Raw genomic sequence first — 25,672 nt, forward strand, 5'->3', positions numbered from 1 at the left:
GATGCTTTTGACAGAAATTCATAACCTAGAAATAGCTGGGAACCAGTCACAGTAGTAGGTACAATGTATGCATTTGGCTGGTAACCTGTTCCTGTGAAGCAGCTATTGAATGAGTTTTGCAGGGTTGTGCGCTTACAGGTTTTGAGGCTTTCTTGCCTATTTTGATTATCAGTGTGCTGACAGAGAACTGTCAAAATGTAATGATAATGATGACAGTAGCGTCTCTTTTACCCCCAAAATTGGCATTTAGTGATGCTCATGGCACTCTTACATTATTACCCCTCATAACTTGGCTATTTATTTCATTTCTGAAACCATCTCAGCTCCCTTTGGGAGTATACAAGCCTGGGCTGCCAAGAACCCTCTCCATGTCCTCACAAGTACCAAGTTACCCCTATGTAAAGAGAAGCAATTAGAATTTTAAGTGTCTTGCTCATGAACCATGTGGACAGCAGTGTCATGACCAGGATTTGAACCCACCCCCGGTGACTTGTAACACCAGTACTTGAATGAGATGCACTAAACCATGTAAACTCATCGGCCCTGAAATGCCACATCTTGTATGACGGATTAACTGGTTATCAACAAAACCAGTTTTTTTTCCAATTACAAATTTCCTCCATTAAGCAAGTCTGGATGAATGTTTCCCGTGGTGCTTAGAAAATCCCTTGGAAGTTAATTCCACAAGCTTGATACTCGCTAAGGAATTTCTGAAGTGTAATTTCCCTCCAAATTTGGCGGACACTTGTATGTTAACATTTAATCAGCTTTGTCATCGGGTGACATGCAGTACGAGGCATTTACAAGATTGCCATTTAACAAGGCCTAATTCCCACGTTGAGATAGCGATTGATGTTTCCTTGTTACTTGATCTGGTTCTTTCCTCGCACCATATCCTCAGGAGGCTACATGTACATTCATCAATTCCCTTTACTTTCTTTTTGTCCTTAACATGTGCACGTTCCAAAGTACACCAACCCCAAAGAGGTCATCACTCCAAGCCATTTTGATGAACCTAATTGTACTATACATGTAGACACCCCCCCCCCCCCCAACCCAACCTCTGATCTGGCTTGTGGTTATTGGCTGCCCATAGTCTGTCATTCTGGGAGTCACATAAATTATTTAATTTCTTCTTAAATAGCGCACATGTCCGTCACTCGATGACGCTCCTGGCGCTGTAACATACAGTATTTCCTGCAAGATTTGGGCCTACGTTTTAATTATGAGACCTAATTCTGATAGCACCATGTAATGTTTTAAAAGGTGCTGTGGCGCAATTTGCTGCCGATCGGGCCAGGAACAATAGGGCGAACCCCTTCTCTTTTCGATAAGTGCACTGGGTTCTTTTACATGCGTTACATAACACATGGGACTAACGGCTTAACGTCCCATCCGAAGGACGAAGCAATGGTTAAGTGTCTTGCTTAAGGACACAAGTGTCATGACTCGGGATTCAAACCTGCACTCTGCTGATGAGAAACACCAGAGTTCGGCCACGACACTTCCATAAATTCTATCGTAAGACATGTAAGATGTGAGTGCCCATAGTAGCATAAGCCCTGTTCACACTGTATCTCTTATCCACTGGAATACAGCCCTGGGGAGGCCCTAGTGGGGTTTTTTTTACCCCGTGGTTACCCCTCCGCATTTTCAGAGGTCCCTATTCCACGCAGTTCCGGTTGCACAGTTCAAGAATACCCTGGGGTTTTACCGCTTACCTCTGTTCCAGAGCAGGGGTGGCTATTCCCTGGGGTATCCTCAGCGTGGGCAGACCAGGTTTAAAGCTATCATAGTGTGGTTTGAAGGTCGAAGCATAATTTTATTCCCTGCAAAAGCATGAACAATGCGACCACCAGGTCAGCCGTATTCCCTGGGGGCAACCCTGGGGGAAACCCCGGGGAACAGAGTAGTGTGAAAAGGGCTATAGAGTACCCAATCGAGCCTTGTACCCCCTTTCAATGCAGAGACATAAGTGCCCATAAAGAATACCCACCCGTGGACTCTTTAATTCCCCCTTACTCCTTACCCAAGGTGCAACTGCTCAGAAAAGTATTAATACACACCCTAGCCTTGTACCTCCTATTTGTTATATATGGCTAGACGTCAGTGCCCAGAGTAGGGGGGGAATGAGTACGCACCTTAGCCCAGTACCCCCGTTTTTCAATGCTGACATTCCCGAAATACCCTTTTTCAAAGCTGACGGTACCCATGGTATGGTACCCACCCTTGCCTCATTAGGCCCCCCTTACCCTTACGCCACCCTGGCCTCTCGGGCGCCAACCGGGGGCTCATGAATGTCCTTGCGTGGATGCTACATGCCTGTCACACCAAGGTTTTCCAGTCATAGCTTAAAAGGATATGAGTCGGATAGCATGGCTTCCCACACGGTGTGACTCACTCAATGCAGTAATCCATGGTTTACCTAAGAAAAGAATACATGAAAATGTGTCTTTATGTTAGCTACACTCTGGGTGTAGTGTCTTTCATCACTTTAATGAAATTCCACTGAAAAACTGGAACTTATGGTGATAAAGTCTGAATTTCACAACACATTCAATTAAAGACACTGAACACAATATTGGTAATTGTCAAAGACTAGTATTCTCTCTTGGTGTGTCCCAAGAATGCATAAAATAACAAGCCTGTGAAAATTTGGATTCAATGGGTATTTGCTAAAAGGTCTATTACATGTAATTCACGCCAAGGCAAGTGGTTCCCTGCTGGTGTCTTGCTAGGCAGTCAAAGCTTCAACAGTGTAACTGTTTTTGCTCTCAGCTTCATTTGCCCAAACCTTGGCATTGATGCCCCTCTACTAACTATCTGTTTGTATTTTAAGATTTTGTTTAAAGCAAGTGCCCCTCGCAAAATTGAAACAGCCTTTTCCTCTTCAAGGATGAATGCGTGTGAAACTTTTACCCTCATTCCTTTTCAAAGTCTGTCTTTCCTCGATGACGTTTCCAGAGATCCTTGACTTTAAATCACTTCCCCACCACAAGGCGTTTATCTTGCACCGTTTTATTTCCAGTCCCCATAAGGTTATCTGGTTTTCGCACATTGTCCTACTTTTATTCTCCCTGCATTTCAAGTCACGTATTTATTACGAATCACAAAGAAACAGATTTTAAAATTTTCTAATCCTGTGTTTGACATGGTTTTTTTTTCACCCTGACACCTATGGACAACTCCTGGGGACTTCACCCCTGTGCTTTAAAAGGAACACCTGTCTAATGTAAACATTTCGTTGATGACAAACTTGAGCTTGCAGACTTAACCTTTAAAGGGAAGGTACACTAGTGGTAATTGTCAAAGCCCAGTGTTCTCACTTGGTGTATCCCAACATCTGCATAAAATAACAAACCTGTGAAAATTTGAGCTCAATTGGTCATCGGAGTTGGGAGAAAATGATGAAAGAACAAACACCCTTGTTGGACGAATTTGTGTGCTTTCAGATAGGAATAAAAGACTTCTAGCTAGAAGTCTTTTATTATTTTAGTGAGAAATTACCTCTTTTTCAAAATCTATATTACTTCAGAGGGAGCCGTTTCTCATAATGTTTTATACTATCAACAGCTCTCCAATGCTTGTTACCAAGTCAGTTTTTAAGTTAAGATTTGTTTTGAGTAATTACCAAACGTGTACCTTTCCTTTAAAGATGAAAGTTTAGATTAAATACGTGGGTTAACTTGCTTTATAAATATTGATCCATGTTAAGACACCATGACTTTCAACAAGTTTGTTTAATTTGCTGAATAGACATGTCAAAAAGTTAAGTCTACTGTTTCAATCTCACTATACTTCAAAGGGGCAAAATCAATGAATAAGTCGCGACCAATTTGCCGAAGATCACAGTACCTTTCTAAAAAGTTGGATCCTTGTTCCAAATTTGTTTTTGTCAGCAATGAATCCCACCAAGTTATGCATTATATATGTACATGTACATTCATCTAGAAGTTTTCTGTCTACGGTTGACGAGTGATGAACCGTCTTTGTCTTGGACAAATCTTTAGTAATTTGTGATAGCGAGTTGGGAACATACCCAGTGACTGAATCACCCCCCTCCTCCACCCAGTCGCCTTACCCTAGACTTGGGCTCCACCACCCCCATCGCCCTCCGTCCTGTCTCCCCCCAGTTGCCAGAGGAGACCCCAGGCCTGGGTCTACCACCCCATCGCCCTCCATCCTGTCTCCCCCCAGTTGCCAGAGGATGTTTCCTGCCTGTAATTACATAGAGGAAGCATTTAAAGCCAATCAGTGCTGCAGTAGTTTTTTGGAGCTAATTGAGAGGTAGTTATCACCGTGATTATAGGAAGTTGGTGACAGAGCTCAAGCTGGAAATCCCGGCCGATTTTTTGAGGGACGGAAATTTAATTCCAGAAGCTCCACTCTTTATGAACATTTTTGTGCTCAGGAGCGATAGGTTTTTCATGGCCAGTTTCATTTTCTTTTCTAGCTGCTATTGCATACAATTCCATTTTCATTGGCAAGTATGATTTCTTTCTTTTCATTCAGGTTCACTTCACAAGACTGTACATTTTCACATTTCTTCAGTTGAATTTCTACTAACTACTAACAACACCAAGATTGAATGGTTGATTGAATGGTTGACCAGCCTCTAGCTGTTGGCTCGTGCAAAATTAAATGATGTTCGACCTCATGAATGTAATGATCTTATTTGACCAGTAACTGCTAAACTGCCGACATTGAATTACTCATTATGACTCTCTAATGCTGATCCAACACAACATTCATTTTCGATCAAAATTGAATAAGCCTGACATCAAATTGGATGAATTTTTGTTGAAATTGGTCGGGAAAACATACAGTAACATTAATTCCAAGAGTGCTGCAGGATTTAGTGGTTTAATTGTATGTGTTGAATCGACATAATTCATAATCATATTATAGGAGGATCAAACACTTAGTCTTCTATATTGGTACATGAATATTTGAATGATAATCTAATTTGGTCTTTTACATAATAATTGTTATGTGGCATTTCGTGGCCAACCGTACTCAAGCTATGGTGTTTCTTATAAGCGGAGTGTGGGTTCAAGTCCCAGCCCAGTCTTGACACTTGTGTCCTTAAAGGCAGTGGACACTATTGGTAATTGCTCAAAATAATTATTAGCATAAAACCTTACTTGGTAGCAAGCAATGGAGAGGTTTGGTTCTGTGTGTTGTATTACGCAGGTAAAACACCCAATACACTTATCTTAAAGAGAAGGGGTTCACCCCTGTGTTCGTGGTTTGATTGGAAGCATATTGCGCCACAGCACCTTGTAAACCATTACAGACGGTGCTACATAAAGGAAGAAGGTCTCATACTTCAAAACTTCCATTGAAGTTATTAGGCTTGCTCGCTTTCCAAGAAAGCGTTCCAGGGCCTTATCAGAGCTTCTCAGCCACAGCCACCATCTTAAGCTCCCTGTATACAAAATGTATACAGTCACGCTTAACACTAATACTCTTTATGCTATGTATAACTGTAACATGATTTAGCATTCCTTTGTAGTTGTACCTACGTCCAGGTCCATGTCCTTATCCAGCGTAGCGAGTCATTGAATGTTAGAAGCTCTGTGTCAGGCCGATGTCCTTAAAGGCAGTGGACACTATTGGCAATTACTCAAAATAATTATAAGCATAAAACCTTACTTGGTGACGAGTAATGGGGAGAGGTTGATGGTATAAAACATTATGAGAAACGGATCCGTCTGAAGTGCCATAGTTTTTCGAGAAAGAAGTAATTTTCCACGAATTTGATTTTGAGACCTCAGATTTAGAACTTGAGGTCTCGAAATCAACCATCTAAACGCACACAACTTCATGTGACAAGGGTGTTTTTTCTTTCATTATTATCTTGCAACTTCGATGACCAATTGAGCTCAAATTTTCACAGGTTTGTTATTTTATGCATATGTTGAGATACACCAAGTGAGAAGACTAAGTCTTTGACAATTACCAATAGTATCCAGTGTCTTTAATGTTTCGCTCCGCGATAAAAAACAACCATTAATTGATTAATCTTCGTTATACAGTACCGGCTTGTTTTGTCGGTCATTTTGTGCTCGGTCATGTTTTCTTTAATAGCATCGGAAAACTCTTCTCTGGTTTAAAGTCTAGCACCACCCTTATCCGCTAAGTAAATCCAGATGAGCCACTTGAGTAATCCCTGTAGAAGCATCAATCTGATTTGAGTTACAAGCAGTTACAAGTGTTCAAGGAACCAAAGTAATGGTGCCACATTACATGTATTTTAGACGTGATATTCTGCAAACTTTAACCTGTATTCTGGTATTTCTTTTCACCCTCTGAAATTTAGTAATTTTTTTATTGAATTACCTTTAAAAAGCCTATCAAAGCCTACATTGTGTGTAGTTCGGCTCCTCTACATTTAATAGTACTATTAATATTAGTACTGTTATTCTATTTTTTTGGTAATGCACCTACTATAGGGCACCCATAGTGCCTATTAGCGCTATATAAAAAGCCACTATTAGTGGCTTTTTATATAGCGCTAATAGGCACTATGGGTGCCCTATAGTAGGTGCATTACCAGAAAAATAGAATAACACACTGCACCCTTAACCCCAATGCTCGAACAAACTTTATTCTTGGATCCCAATCTTCCCTTTAGCATAAAATTAATTATTTTTACCCCTACCCCCAAGTAAAATCAACACCGATGTGACATTAAAACTTGTTCCTCGCCTAAAGATCTCTACCCCCAAACGAAAACGTAATCTTGATAGAACAAGCTTCCCCTCTGGATAATTGGAAACAATTTGTTTTCTTTTGACCGAAAGCAACCCAAATTGATTAGATCAAAAAACTTTTAAAGAATGCTCCAATTTGAAATCGATACCCCAAAAACAAACTTTTTCCTGGGGCTGTCTAGCAGTCGATTCCGACAGTCTTGACTCCTTCCCCGTCAGCACAACATCCTCTATCTCTAGTATGTCTACCCCCTTCAAGACATCTTGCCCCTCTCACATCACATCAGAGAGGATGGTCTCTCTCTCTCTCTCTCTCTCTCTCTCTCTCTCTCTCTCTCTCTCTCTCTCTCTCTCTCTCTCTCTCTCTCTCTCTCTCTCTCTCTCTCTCTCTCTCAGGTCCATAAATAATAGACAGGAAACCCCCAGATGGATTTCCTCTCTGGTTTATCCCGATAATATTTACCAATCAATGGGGCCAACGTCCGAGATCCTACAGTCCCCGTAGGTCACGTCACCGTGACCTAGTTTCACGCCCACTCCCAACCTCCGCTGATTCTTCCTTACCTAAACACTACCAGGCTAGGGATGTCGCTGAGGAGGCTATTTTGACCCAACCCTCCGGTAAGGAAGAGATTGATGACGGCGTTTGATACTAAGGCTGTAATTCTGATGGTTCAGATTAACGCATACATTTGGTCATTCAAGGTCGGTCACACCCATGGAAATAGAAGCCGAACAGCATTTGCCTTTAATAACTTTTTTTTTCGGTGACCCTCCTGTGGGACAGTTAATTTGTTGGATTGACTCATCCACCAGCAGAGTTTCAACATTGGTCATTTATTTTGGACTATTAGACTTATATTTATATCTGAAACTGTGTACAAACAATCTGTGGATTTATAATAGATGTTAAATTTGCATCGGGGATAAAGAATATTAATTTTGGTTTTTACCCATACACTGATGTGTATTAGCACTGTATACTCAGTACTTTTCAGAGTCCTGTGAAAAAAATATAACAGGCATATTACTCGGGTGGGATTCGAACCCACGCTCTTTGCAATTCTAGAGCAGTGTCTTACCAACTAGACTACAGAGATTGCCCGATAGCTAAAGGCAGTTTGAATCCTATGTTTTCTGTGGATTTCTAACATGGTAGTAGGTGAAATAGCCAGGCAGACCACTTGCCCTGAGCTGCTGTATGGGGCTAGTGGCTTTTTCATAGACAATATCAACCTCTACCCTCAGATGTAACCATTTATACCCCTGGATAAAGAGAAGCAATTATACTTAAGTGTTTTGCTCAAGGATACAAGTGCCATGACAGGGATTCGAACCCACAAGACAAACTTATGTCCCTCAATAGAGTTGCTTTGAGTATGGACAAATTACTTCGCCCCTTCAAGAGTGAAGTACCATGCCTGGGTGTAACCTCCCTTTAAAGTACACCTTGGGGGTAAGACTTGTCCACTCAAACTGTGCGCAAACCCTTGAAAATGAGTCCCTAAGGTCAAGGCCAGGAAGTGGTTATATCTTTTTAATTTTATCGCCCCCCTTTCCCACCTGTCGCCTGACAACCCCCCCCCCGCCTCCTTTTCACAAAAACTACTGTTGCTATAACTTGATGGCCCCTACATTGGCTCTTTGCCGGTGATAGTCGTTATCTTTACACTGCAGTTGGCGTGGACTCAGGTAGTGGGAGTTTTGACAATGTTGTACGGAAGGATACGTAATGACGTTAGGCTGATTGTTGTGTACGTCTGTTGTGGGTGGAGGGGATGCTGTATGTAATGGATCTAGGCTCTTTTTTTTTTGGCCTACACGTACATGTTTAATTTCGTCTAGGAAGTGTTCCACCCAGGTTGGTAGAGCTGCAATTCTGACGCAATTCTTATAGATGAGTGGCACAATGTGTTTATTGAGAATGTACCATCGGTGGAGAGTGAAAGATAGAAATAAAGCTGTGAAAATTTATTTGAAATGGATTTTTTGTGAAGAAACAAGTTGTGCACCGAGGCCAAGACCAGGGGCAACAGAGGACGAGGTTTTGTGTAATTCAGGGATTTTTTTTTTTTTTTCACAGAACCCTAAAAGCATACAATCTTAAAGAGTTTTTGTACGACTCAAAACACAAGCTTCCGCAGATTTAGATTAAACTTTCACAGTTTAAAGATGTTGATGGTAGAAAGCTTCCCTGAAAACATATTACTTGCTGAGATGCTGTAGTTTTTGAGAAATGAGTAAACAATTTGAAAAAAGTAATTGTTGAACATTGTTTTAGCATTACATGTATAACGGATTTGTGTGACTTTCCTGAAAACATTGCTCCGGGATTTTCACCTTTTTTTTCTCTAAAAAACTTGATGTCTTATAAAGCTGAAACATCTACAGGTAAATTAAATTACATTGACTTCATTCACAGTGGGGAGGGATACATGGTCAAAAATTTGATTAACAAAAGGTATGAAAACCCTTTAAAAAATATAATAATAATAAAACCTGTGATTGTTCTGACCAGCAGGTGTGCATCAGTATTCCCTTTTGACTGGTGCATTAAGACCACCTAGAGTACCTGTGACGCCATTGTACATGTAGGTGATGACACCTCGTAGTGGCCTAAGGCCTTTGTTTCTGTGCGACCCTTGGCTTTTTTGGATTATTTCCCCATGAGTATGGCGTCAATTTGACAGTTGTTCTGTACACTTCTACGAAAACCGATCCGTTTTACGATCTCTCTGTATATTTTGACCTGACCGCAGATTTGAGACAAATTAAGAAGTACCATGACATAGGTGTAGGGTAAAAACAGAAATAGTATTAACTCAAATGGAGCTTCAAATTGGTTAATGGAGCCTATTAAATGGAGGTCATAGTTACAATCCCGGCCAAAATGCTTGGGCCACCCATTCGCAACATGACTATAAACATTCTCTCCCCCCCCCCCCCCCCTCAATGTTGATGGCAGCGCAGACCGAGCAATGAGAGTCAACACTGAAAGGGGGCACGGGGGCCATGGTGCGAGGGCTTAACGAGATATGGCTGGGATTGTAGAGTGTATGCTTTCGAAACAGACATATTCTTACAGTGAGTGTTGTAAAAGAAATGTGTGCCGTTGAACTGTAAAACCCCCCTGACCCAAGTGATTCGTTGGAGGTGTGAACCCTGTGTGATTATGTCCAGTCGCCACGCAGTCGTACACTCACCCTGTAAAAGTAATCCATGTGGACTGAGTCAAATACACAGAACCATAATGTTTGGTCAGAAGTAAAGATATATACAGGATCTTCACTTGACACATGTTGCTGTCACATCCAAGGTGTTGATTGCGTTATCTGAGAGTTAAACACATGCATGGCAACTCTGTCTGCGATTTAATCAGAAAGGTGTGAAGCTGTACCTTACAGGTGTTTTGATACCTTTTATAGATCTGGTTTTTGGCCATGACATGCATCCCTTCTACTCACCATGAATAAAGATGTAGGTAATATAATTTACCTGTAGAGATTTCAGCTTCATTCGTCGTCAAGTTTTTGAGAGAAAATTTTTTAAAATCACAGAGCAATGTTTTCAGGAGTCGCGTAAATCCAGTGTACTTGCTACAATAGTTTTCTTCTCACTGAGACACAATTAGTTTTGTGAAATCGTTTAACTAATTTCTCAAAAACTACAGCACCTCAGGAGTTGAAACCAACGGTTCTATTAGAACCACCCCAACTCATTTAGAGATAGTCATTACATGGTGTTACCGCAAACCTTTCCATATTGTATTTCCACCATGTAAAGTTTCAAATCCTACTTACGGCACCTCGGCATATAATGTTTTAAAGAAAGCTTTCTACCATCAGTATTTTTAAACCGTTAAAGTTTAATGTAAATTCGTGGACGTTTCTGTAAATGTGTCAAACAAAATGTATCTGAATCCTTTAAGACTGAGAGCATCAAATGATTTTCAGATTGTGGGAAAGATTTGCCAAGAAGTGACCGGATATTCTGGATTATATCATCAGTCGACACGCCCCATGAGCTCGTAATAATTTGCCGGCAGACTGGTACAGATTTGTCGAGCTAACTTGGCATGATGTCATTGCACCTGAAGCAAATTGTCGTGACCAGAATCCATCGACATCAGTCAGCAACCTGTTGATGACAATTTCGAGGAACTAGTGTGTTAATTAGGAGTGAAATTTGCAGAATTTAGATTGAATTGACAAATCTTGGAACATTATCAAGAAGTACTCTGCACTATGTTTGGAGGTGTGGCTGTACTTGAAAAAAACACTCTTTCAGAACCTTCCCATTTCTTGAAATTTGTTTTGCTGTAGATCATAGTGAAAAATTTAAATACTGAAGATTAAGATTTGGTGATCTCAAATTATTTAAGTTATCAGTGAATCATAAGTTAATATCGAGTATAGTGGGGTTTTTTTTAATTTTTTTTTTTATCTGTAATGGTTTGGACTTTGTGAAGTATCAGCCCTGCTATTATTATAATCATGCTTTTGTACGAGAGGAAAATAGTGTGTTAAAAAGTATGGGAACATTAATTGTGTATTGGGGGGGGGGGGCACCCTCTCCCCCGTATCAAGCAAGGTATATGCTATGGTTAAAAGAGACAACAACCTGGTACCTTCTCTTTAAATGGGATTTAGAACTACTGCCATCATTAAGCATGCTGGGAACCAGGCAGGGACGCATGGACTAGATAATGATTCCTGACTCTAGAAGACAAACCCCCCCCCCCTCCCCCAACAGTCAAACCCATCGAAATCACATCTTCCTGAAACTCACTCGCATCCAAAGGTCATGTTGTTAAAATACATGTCACCCCAATCAGAAGACTTAAAAGTCCATTAGGCTGACAAAATTAGCCGCCAGTTCATTTACAGTAGGCACTCTGTTGATTAGGGACACCTAGAACACTCCCACCAGCTGTGGTTCATTCATCCATTCATTCTTTTTTATTAAAAAACCAACTGTGGCATTACAAGATAACAATATTGATAAGAATTGCATAGATAAAACACACAAAAATTGCACCACCGTGGGGTACAAAGGAGCATTATATAAGAAGACGACAATAAGTAAAAAATAAATATTAGATAAACCACTAAAAGACACTTTAAAAAATGCACAGGGTGTTGGGAGAACCCTCTTATACATTGAAACCCCACTATGGAATAAACCAGCTAAAAAAGAGAAACCCTAGCAGTTAAAAACTGAACAGATGACACAAACAATGATAGCAAAAAAGGGAAAACAAATTTGATAAAACAGAAAAGATTTACAAACAAATACAGGATGTGGGAGACCCTCATTTATGAGGGCATACTATAGCATTGAAAATAAAATTTGATGGTTTTCTCTTAAAAAGTGTCTGGGTACTTTTTGTACGACACAAAACACAAACATCCACAGATTTACATTTAAAACTTACCCTGTTTACAGATAATGATGGTAGAAAGCTTCCCTTAAAATATTACTCGTCAAGGTGCTGTAGTTTTGAAAAATAAGTAAAACACTTTCACAAAAATGAATTTTGTAGCAGTGAGACCAAAGTTGTTTTAGCAAGTACAACAGGTTTTATGCGACTCTCCGGAAAAAAAAAATTTCCCCTCAAAAACTTGACAACTAATGAGGTTGAAACTTCTACAGGTAAATTATATTACATACATGTACACATACATCATCAGTCACAGTGAGAAGGGATTAGTGTCATGGCCAAAAACTTGATGTACGAAAGGTATCAAAACCCTATGATACACTATTATCGCACTCTCTATTTTTCCTATCGGGGGGGGGGGGGGGGGAGATCGGTCATATCCACCTCCTTCAAAATCTTTCTACTTTCACCCCCCCCCCCTTCTTTTCTTCTGTCAGAATTGATTTCCTACATGAAAGATTACGCATAATGGTCTTTAAGACGAGAGGGTGAAACATCCTCCCAGGACGTTTGCATTTTTCTCTTATCGTGTTTTAGGGTTCCATGTTCAACTCTCTTCAACTTGGCCTTATTAGGATATCTTCCTTTTTGGAAAGGTTAAGCGTTAAAAATAAACCGCTACTGGTTCAAAGTTTCATTTATTTCGAGTGTGATTCTATATTGGTAGAAGCGATTGTTCAAGTGGAGTGTATTACAAAATATGTCCATATCACAAAATCTATTCTCACACTTTGATGAATTTGGCCATTTTCAAGGCAACAACTAAACCCTTACATAGAGGCGCTTTAAGGCAGTGGACAATATCGGTAATTACTCCAAATAATTATCAGCAAAAAACCTCACTTGGAAGCGAGTAATGGGGAGAGGTTGATAGTATAAAACATTGTGCGAAACGGCTCCCTCTGAAGTGACATAGTTTTCGAGAAATTTTTCCACGAATTTGATTTCGGGACCTCAAGTTTAGAATTTGAGGTCTCGTAATCAAGCATCTGAAAGCACACAACTTTGTGTGACAAGGGTGTTTTTTCTTTCATTATTATCTCGCAACTCCAACGACCGATTGAGCTCAAATTTTCACAGGTTTGTTATTTTATGTATATGAAAAGATACACCAAGTGAGAAGGCTGGTCTTTGACAATTACCAATAGTGTCCACTGTCTTTAAACGGAAGGTATACATTTGGTAATGACTCTTAAAATTAATGGTAATCAAAACTGATAAAAATGCGACCACCTTTTGAAATTAAATTTTCTTAGGTTAGTTTTATTGTAGATATCTACAGTTATATCCAGGCGTGCAACTTTTAAGCTGATCAGCTGATTGCCTCTTTTTCTTTTCAAAACAGCGCCATAGAAAACTGAAAACACTGTAGAAAAATTAAGTGTGATCAGCCATTCCTCTTTTTTTTTGTAACTAGAAAGTTGCATGTCTGTATATAAAATTATAAAATCTAAACGGTTCCAAAAGCCAAGATTTACTTTGCCTTTAAAGCCATTGGACACTTTCGGTAAACAGTGTTGTCCAAGGCCCACACTTCGTGTATCACAACTTATATATAAAATAACAAACCTGTGAAAATTTAGGCTCAATTGGTCATCGGAGTCGGGAGAAAATAACGGGAAAACCTACCCTTTTTTCCGCACGTTTCGTCGTGTCATGACATGTGTTTAAAATAAATCCGTAATTCTCTATATTGAGAATTGATATTGTTTTAATGTTTTCTCAAAAAGTAAAGCATTTCATGGAACAATATTTCAAGAGAAGCCTTCAACCATTATCTTCTGTAAACCCTGTAAGTTATTTGTAAATCTGTGAACTTTTGAAAAAAAATTCTGTTCCGAAAGTGTCCAATGGCTTTAAGCAGAATATAAAGTTGTATTCTTTATCATCGATGCAAGTTTAACGTCCCGAAAATTAGCTTTAATAACTTTCTGCCAAGCAGACCTGCAGCCGATTTCACGAAACTTTACGCAACTGCTTAAGTCCACTTGCGCAAAGTTTATGGCGCAACTTACGCCATTAACGTTGCGCAAGTGGACTTACGCAGTTGCGTAGAAGTTTCATGAAATCGGCCCCTCATGTCCAGGATACCACAACTGTACGCGACTGGTTATTTGAATGGAAACCTTATTTTGGTGAGCATAACTTTGGCGTGCCTAGCTGCTTTTTCAAGCAGAGGTAGCTCTATGTAAATCTGTGCCCAGATTTTGGGAAGAAAGCTCAGACAATAAAAAGTAACTGTGGGAATTGGTCGAGTAAAGGAATACAAGTCTGTGGTGTGTGGTGCAGTATAAAAACATCCTCTTCGTTTTAAAAAATCCTTTACTTTTTTTTAATATAGATTTCAGTCGAGTCTGGGCAATTAATTTTCTTCTTCCCTTCACATTACTCATTCTATAAATAGTGTGTGAAATTATACTGTATCCAAGAACATGTAAGCGTGTTTGCTCTCTTGTCTGTGGTTTATTTTTAAATCGACCCGGTGATGACTCAGTTCCTGGTCGACTTCTGCCACTTGGTGGCGGTATTGCAAAGTCTTAGATGGAATTGTTTTAAATGGTGCCTGGAGTGCTTGTGTTGGATGCTCGGGTAACAGCCTGTTCGAACCCACACACTGCTGAACAGAAGCATCTTGAGTTTGGTGCTCTTATCCACTCGGCCACGACACAGAGAAATATTACACGTAGTTAATGTCAGGGTTTTTTCTTTTGTTCTTTATTGCAGATCTGGTCAATGAAGCAAGATTGTTGTGTACACGATCTGCAGGCTCATAATAAAGAAATCTACACCATTAAATGGAGCCCTAATAACCCAAATACACCACTCATGCTAGCCAGGTAGGATTCTCTCATGAGTTTGCTCAGAAACCAGAGTCAGTTTGGAAAAGAGTTGTTCATGGTCTTTGCTCATTTTTCTCAGTTAAGCCCGGTTCATACTTCCTGCGGATGCGGATGCGATGGAAATTTGACGTCACAACCCTCCTTAAGCAGCGATCTTCGCAAGTGAGTTGAGCAGAGGTGAACTGCTGCAAATTATTCGTTGGGAATTTGTGACGTCAACATTTGCTTCGCATTCGCAGGAAGTGTGAACCTGGCTTTACACCCATGTGTCACTGAAGAAACCTACTTTCACCCATTTTTTTACAATGTTTTGAGCAGGGATACTTAAGGCCGAGTCACACTGCAGCGATAACGATAACGACGCAAAGAGAACGCGTTCTATTGGTTGAATCAGCATGTGCGTATTCTGCATGGAGCAATTCAACCAATAGATTGCGTTCTCTTTGCGTCGTGATCGTAATCCTTTTCGTTATCACTGCAGTGTGACTCGTCTTTTAAAGCTTCTGAAATTCAAATTGAAAGCTGCTGTAGGCCTCTAACCAAAAGTATTTATTGTCATTTTGATTACCAAGGTATACCTTCCTTTTAAAGATATATAAATCGTTTTTTCTTGTGGTCTTGTTTTCCAGTGCGTCGTTTGACTCAACAGTAAGGTTGTGGGACGTTGATAGAGGTATCTGCATACACACCCTCACCAAACACCAAGAGCCTGTTTATAGCGTAGCGTTCAGTCCCGATGGCAAGTACCTCGCCAGCGGCTCATTCGATAAATGTGTTCACATCTGGTCCACACAGGTAAAAATCTCTAGAATAATCATGTGTATGTAGCAGGCATCAGATATCATGGTTCTGCTTACTGCATAACTAGTTCGTATTGCTCACCATTATAATAATAATAATAATAACGAAAACTTATAAAGCGCACAAATCCACAGAAGTGCTCATGGTGCTAAAATACAAACAATAGCATTAATTAATATACAATAACAGCAACACAAATTAAAATGTAAACCTAAGTTGAGAGAAGTCTAGAACATGTGGTATAGAATACAATAATACAAATGCAATATTTAAGAAAAAACATCCTAAAAGGTAACAAAAATAACAATAATTAAACCATTGAATCAAATGCCTGTTTAAAGAGATGAGTTTTCAGTTGTTTTTTAAATTGGGACAAAGAAACGGATGATTTTACTAGTGCAGGCAGTTTGTTCCATAGACGAGGGGCAGCATGTGAAAAAGATCAGTCTCCCCATGAATGTTTGGAAATGGGCTCAATAAGGAGGCTAGAATTAATAGACCGGAGTTTTCGAGGAGGATTGTATGAGCTGAGAAGATCATCAATATATGCAGGGGCATTACTGGTGAGCGATTTATACACGAAAAGCAAAAGTTTATACTTAATCCTACTGCTTACTGGTAACCAGTGTAATTCTTTTAAAATCGGCGTTATATGGCAGGACTTTTTATCTGCTTACAGGGTTATCACCCACCATTCTAAGCTTATATGGTTGGAGCACACCCGCCAATCTCCGCTTATAGGGTTAGCGCATACTCACCATTCTCTGCTTACAGGGTTATCACCCGCCAATCTCTGCTTACAGGGTTAGCGCATGCTCACCATTCTCTGCTTACAGGGTTATCACCCGCCAATCTCTGCTTACAGGGTTAGCGCATACTCGCCATTCTCTGCTTACAGGGTTAGCGCATACTCATCATTCTCTGCTTACAGGGTTATCACCCACCATTCTCTGCTTACAGGGTTAGCGCATACTCGCCATTCTCTGCTTACAGGGTTAGCGCATACTCATCATTCTCTGCTTACAGGGTTAGCACATACTCACCATTCTCTGCTTACAGTAGATTATTCATTGTATAATTTTGTATTATGTTCTACATTTCTTTTTTGTTGTATGTATTGTTTTTTTGTTCTGCGCCTCGGAATAGGGTCTTGTACACTAGATAGATGGCACATTATAAATGCATTATTATTATTATTATTATTATTATTATTATTATTATTATTATTATTATTATTATTATTATTATTATTATTATTATTACAGGGTTATCACCCACCATTCTCTGCTTACAGGGTTAGCACATACCATTCTCTGCTTACAGGGTTAGCGCATGCTCACCATTTTCTGCTTACAGGTTTAGCACAAACTCGCCAATCTCCACTTACAGGGTTGCCACTGAATTTGTAAGCAAAAAAATATATAGTAACATGAAATACAAACTCTCTCAAGAAAATATATCTTGTTGTCTTGTGAAACATGCACGTGTTAGGTTTGGATTTTTCTGCAACCGATATTTTAGTTACTGTAAGCAGAGCCAAGAATTTGGGACCTCACTGTGACAAATGCAGAGACCATAAATTAAATGCCCCCAAATAAAACACAAATTTTGATCCTTGCAAAGTAACACACTCAGAAACAAGTTTTCAAACCTAAGCACAAAGTTATATTATAAAGCTGTAGTTTTAAGGTCTGGTTGGCTAGTTCAGTGTTTGAAACAGTCCCTATTTAGTATGAAATTTGGACAAGCGATAAGAGCTGATTGACTAGTGAAACGACTAGCTAGCTGGCGCCGAATTTCATAGAGCAAAAATGTGCCGATGTTCCTGGCTTAATTGGGTGCATATTGCGCCACGGCACCTTGTAAACCATTATATGGTGCTGTGTGAAAGGAGTCGGTTTATACTTCAAACCTGTTACCACATATCTGGCAGGAAAAATACTGAATGTTGAAGCGTCAGTGAGTGACGGATATATGAGCGCTTTATAAGAAGCCACTATTACTGTTGCTATTATTACACCATCTGACCATGTAAGAAATGTTTTGGGTCGAGGTGTTGGCTGTGTGGAGACCTGGTTTTTCTCAACTTTTCGGCAAGTGTTCTCTAGTCGTCATCAATCAAGCGAACACCAATCTTTTTTTTGTCATATCTGAAGAAACTTGGTGACTCAGTCAGACTTTTTTTTTAATACTTGGTGATTGATCTGCAGCCAGGGAGAAATTGACTCATAGTCCTTACTTCATCACATCTTAAGATTTTTCACTCCACGGAGCCTAAGACCCAAAGTGTACACCTGGCTGGTTGAGACAGCTGGGAGGGTCAAGAAAAGAAGCCCCAGGTACCTCCGAAGACACCTGGTCCCAATTTCATAAAAGCTGTTAAGCAGAAAATACTGCCTTGTACGAATTTCTTTGCTAAGCAAAAAATGAATGTGACTCAGGCCACAACAATGTGAACGTAATGTAACTTTGGCTGGTAATTTGTTTCTGTTAAGCAATACTTTTCTGTGCTTAGCAGGTTTTTGTGCTTACAGGCTTTATGTAATAATTCTGCCGTGGGATACAAGCTTAGGCTGTTGCCAACAAGTGGTGTCAGAAGTCTCCTATTGGCTTGGTTCTATCAGGAGAAAACATTCTGAGAATTGAAAATTAATATATTATTTGGTTTGTGGTAACACCATGTGTGTATCTACTTGCCAGGTAGAGTTTGTTCTTAGAAAACTGTCTTTCTTTATTCTACTAACGCGGAGTAGATTGTTTGTGGGTTCGAAAGACTTCTCAGTTCTGAAAAGAACTGTCCTGCTTATTAACTATTACCGGGCGGCTGGTATAGAAATAGGCTTGGACTACTACTTTAGCTTATATGCTGTATGATTGTAAACTAACTGTACTACCGCAGAGTCAGTTCCTAAAGTGGTCTCAACGTTTCATTGAGACTTAATCGTTTTTCTTTCTTGTTGTCTTTACAGACGGGTACGCTTGTACATAGTTATAGAGGGACAGGGGGAATCTTTGAAGTGTGTTGGAATTCAAGGGGAGATAAAGTTGGAGCGAGTGCATCAGACGGTTCAGTAAGTAACTCTCCTTGTTTTATTGATCCAAGTTAGTTAACCTGTGCAGTACTGTAGGTGAAATTTCCCTCAGCTGTTTGCACTGGACAAGTTACCCATGTTTTTGGTTAGTTTACCCCCGTTGCTCATTAGACTCAGATAAGTTACGTAATGTAGGTGAAATTTCCCTCAGCTGTTTGCACTGGACAAGTTACCCGTTTGTTTTGTTAGTTTACCCCAGATGCTCATTAGACTCTGATAAGTTAGCTACTGTAGGTGAAATTTCCCTCAGCTGTTTGCACTGGACAAGTTACCTGTTTGTTTTGTTAGTTTACCCCCGATGCTCATTAGACTGTGATAAGTTAGCTACTGTAGGTGAAATTTCCCTCAGCTGTTTGCACTGGACAAGTTACCGTTTGTTTTGTTAGTTTACCCCCGATGCTCATTAGACTGTGATTAGTTAGCTACTGTAGGTGAAATTTCCCTCAGCTGTTTGCACTGGACAAGTTACCTGTTTGTTTTGTTAGTTTACCCCCGATGCTCATTAGACTGTGATAAGTTAGCTACTGTAGGTGAAATTTCCCTTAGCTGTTTGCACTGGACAAGTTACCCATGTTTTTGGTTAGTATACCCCTGAAAAAGTCCAATGCGTACACGGCTTCAGCCACATGGTGTGATCATGCCCGAATAAAGATGTTGACAAAATAGGGAGACCCCCAACGTGCACAAAGGACCTGGTTTGTATCCTGCAAGGGGGCATTATGTTTCTAGGGTTGGATTTCACAAAGAGTTAGGACTAGTCTTATCTCGAGTTAGGACGAGTTACTCGTCCTAACTTAGGACTACCCTTTAGTTTTTAGTATCTCCTAGGATTAGTCCTAAGTTAGGACTAGTCCTAACTCTTTGTGAAATCATCGACCCCTATAAGACTGTTTGGGTTTTCCCTGTAATAATTCTCTGGGGTTTCTCTTCAACATTTAAAAGTGAAACTTCCTTCCTTGTCTTCTCTCCATTTGGGTTCTTGGCTAGTACAGTGATTAAGTTTTGCTTTACTGGGAATCCTTGGCTTGACAACCAGAATAAATAAATAGGTTTTATAAATATAAAGATCTTTGAGTGATACTTAGTTTTTCCTTTCTGATTTTCGTTGTTGTTTTTCCACAGGTGTGTGTTTTGGATCTGCGGAAATGATGCAAACTATTGCAGAGACCCACAAGGAATTTTTTGTACCAGGATTGTGTAAAAAAAAAAAGATAAAAAGATACAAAAAAATTGGTTGGACGCGATGGACAGCACCCTGTGGGAAGGACCAGACCCCAAAAAAGGGGGTAAAAAATAGTGAGCCGAAAGATTTGAGGGGCTTTCCCCCTCATGGTGGTGAGGTGTATGATGTCAATCCGTCCCCTGATTCTATCCAAGGGTCGGGGCATGATGACAGGATCACAGGCCAATGGTTCGCTAGATGAATCGGAGCGAGACGGCCTCACTCCAGCGGTGACAACGTCACGGAGGTAGGAGACCCTTCTTCCTCCCAGGGGGGCGGGGATGACTCGCCAACCAATAATGGACTTGCAGCAGCTGCTAAAACCGCCTCCTTATATTGTCAGTATCCCAACCCCCTCCCCAGGCAAGGAGTGGATCAGCCCGTGTTTTCTGAGCATGACAGCAGTGACCTCACACTCATTGTTTGCAAGTGGGGACCTCGGCTTGAGTTTACAGTGCGCCCTCGTGTAAATGATTGCCTCGCCTTAACCGCCAAAAGCTCGATGTCGGTGAGGAAAAAAAGCAGACCCGATAGTTCAACCATCAAGGGGGCAGTAGTGGACCACCCAAGGAGGGACCATGAAGGGAGTCAAAAGGTCATAGGATTTGTCAACTTGTCTACGGTGACTCAGGGATTTTATTACTGCAAACTTGTGACATGATCTCTGCTGCCTTTAACGGCCGACGTTGAGGGCAGTATTTGACAAAAAAGTGAGCGGGTGCGCTTTTGTAGTTTTTTGTTGTTGTTGTGACATCTGCTATTGATTTAAGGGGGGTTTGTTTTTATAATCGGTAAAGGTCGTAGGTCAGTCTATCGACCCTATCATGAGAAAGGTCATGATAAAGGTCAATGACCCTTTTTAAGCCTATCATAGGAAAGGTCAAGAAAACTGGTATATTTTTCAGGCTATCGTGAGAGAGGGGTCATCAGGGACCAACCTTGGAGATGCCTAGCAAAAAAAAGTTAGGATGTTGTAGTTTTTTTCCCCTCAAAGTTAAAGACAATCCAATACTATTAAAATTCATGGTCGATGGAAAAAAGGACAGCCAGGTGTCAGCTGAACAAGACAGCTCAAAGTTTATACGGATATCCTTAACGCGACCATCATTACCATGCAGAGGCCAATTTTTTAGCTCTGCTTACCGCCAAATTCAATTATCATTTTCGCTTACTTTGCAAGGAGACAAAGTTCAAAGCTATAGCTGTTTAAGTGAAGAATTTCTAGTAGTATGGAGTATGCATGCGCATAAGCCAAAATTCCCTGCTAACCCGTGAACTACGCTTGACGTAAGCATGGAATTCCCTGCGTCCATAAGCACTGGTTCTTTACCTTCTGTAAGCAGAGCCATTTAATTGGATCAAGATGTTTCCCTGTTCGTGCTATCTTTAAGAAAACAACCCAAAGCTACTTAGCAGAAAGTGAGCATGGAACAGGTCCTAATGGCTGTACATTACAAGTCAAATTTGTTTAGCCCAAAACTAATGTCATGAATGAAACCTTGTTTGGTTCGTTTCTGCTCCATGGAATTCAAAATGTGACGTTACTCTCCCCAAAAATACCTTTTTCCTTTGCTAAAAAAGTCTGTTGATGGACAATCAGTTTGGGCATGAGGACAAATTTTATAACTAGGTTGTTAAAAATCTCTTCTTTTTTTTTCTTTTTTTTTTATTATCGGGAGTTGTGCCAATGTCCCCAATCCTGCTGCTATGGACCCCCCCCCTGAAAGAAGAAGCACTTCTGAATATTCAACAGGTTGCAAGGCATATAATGGACCAATCGCATCGAGCTTTGATTAAAAAATTTGTAATTGGCTTCCATAGTGTCACCGCTAACCGACAACAGACAATTTGGTTGGCTGTAATGATAGCTTTAAACAATCAGGATCATAAACAAGGCTCGTTTTGAGTTCTTTTAATTTTCGTTGATTGCAAAAACGTAGTTGTTTTTTTCGTCTGTGAGAATAAAATGTCAAGGCAAATGAGTACGAGTCTCATTTTCGGAGTCTGTACACTTTTGCATGTAAAGATGGCCCCCCAGTCTGTACACTTTTCCAAAGCCATATTCGAAGAAAGACGCTTCTGCGATGGCTGTGGCAGTAGTAGACCTTTTTTCATATTGCCACCAATATTAAGGAATACCTGTAACAACAGCCGCAGCCACAACCTCGTCCCCAGGGTGTGTCGAGTGGTTACAGGGTTGACGGCTCTCTCACCCTGGTATTGGATCATTTGCATATCCAACATTTTTGGATACGTATGCAAATTAAAATAGTCTGGCTACTGTTCGAAATTCACAGCTTCGTCATAATCTCGTAGTACGGTACCAGATTTAATAGCTTGTTTGTACATTGTTGGTTGCCGGCGGCTGGCTGTACCTATGAATATGGAACATATTCTAATATTGTAAAGTCCTTGTCCAATCAGGGTCCAAGTAAGGAGTTTCCATCCCATGGGTTTACTATTGTAAACATGGTTGAAAATAAAGTAAACCATGGGGACGAGGTTGCCGCAGCCACCATTTGGACACGGCCTCACAATCCCACAAAAAGGTAGCTTCTCTACATTAGGTATAAAGCGCCCTCTGTTGGTCACTCTTTGTCAGGCTGGCCCAACCTTGATCTTTATTACCTACCATATGTTGCCTTAATATTTCTGTGTATTTGTACAGTGTGTATTTTTGTTGTACATTTTCGTTCACAAAACACCTTCACATGTTTAACTTTTTAGAGAACTGAAAAGATTGTTTTCTTGAACCGGTGAAATCTTGGTCCCCATTTCATTAAGCTTACAAAATTTCAACTAAGCAACAAGACGCAGGAAACCAGTTGCAAATGGCACATAATGACATTGTGTTTTGGCTGGTAGTCTTATTCTGGTAATCAAAAGTGATGCAACTCTATGAAAATGGGCTCTGGTTGAAGACAACCAAAATGAAAATCGCATGACCGAAAAAAAAACTCATGGAAAGTTGAAATAACATAGCCTCTTCAATTTAAACAAATATGTCTGCTGCTGGTCTAATGTTCATTCTGTTTGTGGTATTAATACAGGCCTGGAATTTCATCTTAAAAAGGGCAAGGCCATTTAAAAAAAATCACTGCAGCCACCCTGGGAAACTTTTGAAGTGGCACCAAGGCCAACACCTGGGGCAACAGAGACCATGGCCTCCATTGTATGCATGTAATTCCAAGCCTGTAATAAACAAATATTGGATAACCATGAGTGCATTCGTGCAGAATTTAATCATGCGGTGAAATTTTCTGGGTTATTTTATGTTAACAAAGCAAAGCCGAATATAATGGGAAACCCAGACATCCAGTGACAATGCAAAGAAGAAATGCATTCAATATTTGATTAATATCTCACACATAGTTCCTTGTAATTTGTATTTTGGTCATGATAAACAAATATGGACATGAAAACTTGTCCACCCCACATTCTGAAAATTCCTTTTAAAAACTTCCAAACAATGTTGAAGACACCATGAAGACTCCAACCTTTTCCTTTGTAACTTTACCTTGCCTCATTAAGACAAACTGGCAGGGAATGTTGTTCCCAAAATCAACAGTGTCCTATAATTTTCCATATTGAATGGGTATCTGTCCAATATTAAAGTTTGGAGCGTCTTAGCATTGAAGGCATGACAAAATAATGGATGACACATAAAGGACACGTGTTCCACCAATCAAATAACAAGATCTGTGTGTGTGTGGTATACAAAAGAAGAAACGATGATTTCTTCATGGTGCAGATTTTTTTTCCTGTAATACACACTAGCGGGAAGTTATATTCTTTGAAAGGTATTTTCTTTAGAGAAAAGATAAAAGAAAAGCTGTAGCGTTAAACGTGATTGTCCACACATGTCGGCCTGCACCTATGTACTGTTTGTAAAGACACTAAAAGTTGAATCCCACTTTGTATATGTTTGTAAAACTTGTTTAATTTTTTATTTTGTGAATTTCATCAACTGAGATAATGTTTACTTTTTGAAGCCCTAATGTAATGTTATGGTTTGCCCTTAACTTTTTCAGTGACTCTAGCCAGCAGGACCAGTTAGCTTGTCCTTTTATTGGTTTGTAAGGTTTGTCACTAGTTCATCATATTTTATGTTAATAAGGGGTGTGTTTAAACTCTGAACTAGTCAGCCAGACCAATTGGAGACAATTCTCACTGGTCCTCTGGTGTTTTAACTGGTACCTGGCCAGTAGACCATTTCTGAAGGGATAACACTGATTGTTTTAACAAAGTCAGTCAAAACCAAATCATGTTTTAGAAAGATGATTGTTTCAACACTGAACTAGTCAGCCAGACCAACTGGAGAGAATTCTCACTGGTCCTCCCCGGGTGTTGTAACAGGTACCTCTGGCCAGTAGACCATTTCTAAGGGATAACACTGATTGTTTAAAAAGTCAGTCAAAACCAAATCATGTTTTGACAAACTGCTGCTTTTGTTTTGGTCAAGACTGAATTTGTTCTGTTTTTAACATGGCTGTCATTATTTTTGGAAGATTCTTTTAATCTTTGTCTGCTGAATGTCTCATATACTTTCATTTGTGGTAGGAACAAATCATCAACTAGCATTTCCAATAGAAGTCTCTTTTGCTTTTCAAAACCTTATAATGAATTGTCTCTAAAATTTATTTATCCCCCCGCCCCCCATGTAAAAAAAAAATTCTGGGAAAATCAAAGTGAGGCCGCATCCAAAATGGCGACTACACTTACGGCTATGGTTGTTGCTAAGGACATCCTATACTTCAATGCATGATGACTCGGCAATCCAGCCTTTGCCGAGCTGTAGCCGCCAAATCGGACATGGCTTGAGGCGTATGCGCAAAATGGTCTGGTGCTGTCATGTGGCATTTCAAGTTGGTGGTAAATTCTTTTCAAGTCAATTTTAATGTTTGTGTCGTGTTGAAAGAAACGTGAAACTTTCTTTACAACAATCTCCTAAAACAAAACACAAAATTGAAAAATTTGCCTAAAATTTAGGTCTTGTAACTAAATTAAAATAAAAAAGCCATGAAACTGATAGGCAACCCATGTATATTATTAAGGCCAATTAAAAATTAAAAAAAAACATTGGAATGTCCTGGTTTTTTTTTTTTTTTTTTTTTCAAAGTAAGGGGGCTTAGTCAAGCGAAATCAAGAATGGCTTTGGCTGCAGCTACAACATTGAAGAATTAGGAATTATGATCTAGCCATAGCCGTTGCTGAATCAATGTATTCTGACATGGCATATAGCTACTAAACAGTGCATTGAAGTATTTACAGCTTTTACTCACTGTCTACCTCTCTTAATTAGCAGTGTAAACAATGAAGCCTACCAATGTTCACCAGAAAGGGTGTTCTGCGGCCCCCTCTGCCAATCATTTCTGAAATCAAGTCGGCCACAAGCAAGACCTAGTTTGTGAGACCTTTGTGCTGTGTGAGAGACTGTCTTGCCAGCAGACACTGGTTGTCTTTTGTATATTGTTTTAGACTGGTGCCACCATGGTTTTTACTTTAATAGCAGATACATTTTCTGCTCAGCAACTTTTTAAAATAAGCCATTTGCTATTTTA

The 25,672-nt window shown here is 39.9% G+C and overlaps 1 protein-coding gene across 2 annotated transcripts in view; it reads left to right on the forward strand.

The window, feature by feature from the left end:
- LOC117298957 (F-box-like/WD repeat-containing protein TBL1XR1) overlaps positions 1–22,159 on the forward strand; it is a 53,387-nt gene extending 31,228 nt beyond the window's left edge. For both annotated transcript variants that reach the window (XM_033782345.1, XM_033782346.1), the window contains exons 10-13: positions 14,881–14,993; positions 15,626–15,791; positions 18,767–18,868; positions 20,012–22,159. In XM_033782345.1, coding sequence (XP_033638236.1) covers positions 14,881–14,993; positions 15,626–15,791; positions 18,767–18,868; positions 20,012–20,038 — 408 coding nt within the window. In that variant the 3' untranslated portion in view covers positions 20,039–22,159. The remainder of the gene's footprint in view (positions 1–14,880; positions 14,994–15,625; positions 15,792–18,766; positions 18,869–20,011) is intronic.
- Positions 22,160–25,672: the final 3,513 nt, after the last annotated feature.

Source organism: Asterias rubens, chromosome 13 (genome assembly GCF_902459465.1).
Source record: "Asterias rubens chromosome 13, eAstRub1.3, whole genome shotgun sequence".
Taxonomy (NCBI): domain Eukaryota; kingdom Metazoa; phylum Echinodermata; class Asteroidea; order Forcipulatida; family Asteriidae; genus Asterias; species Asterias rubens.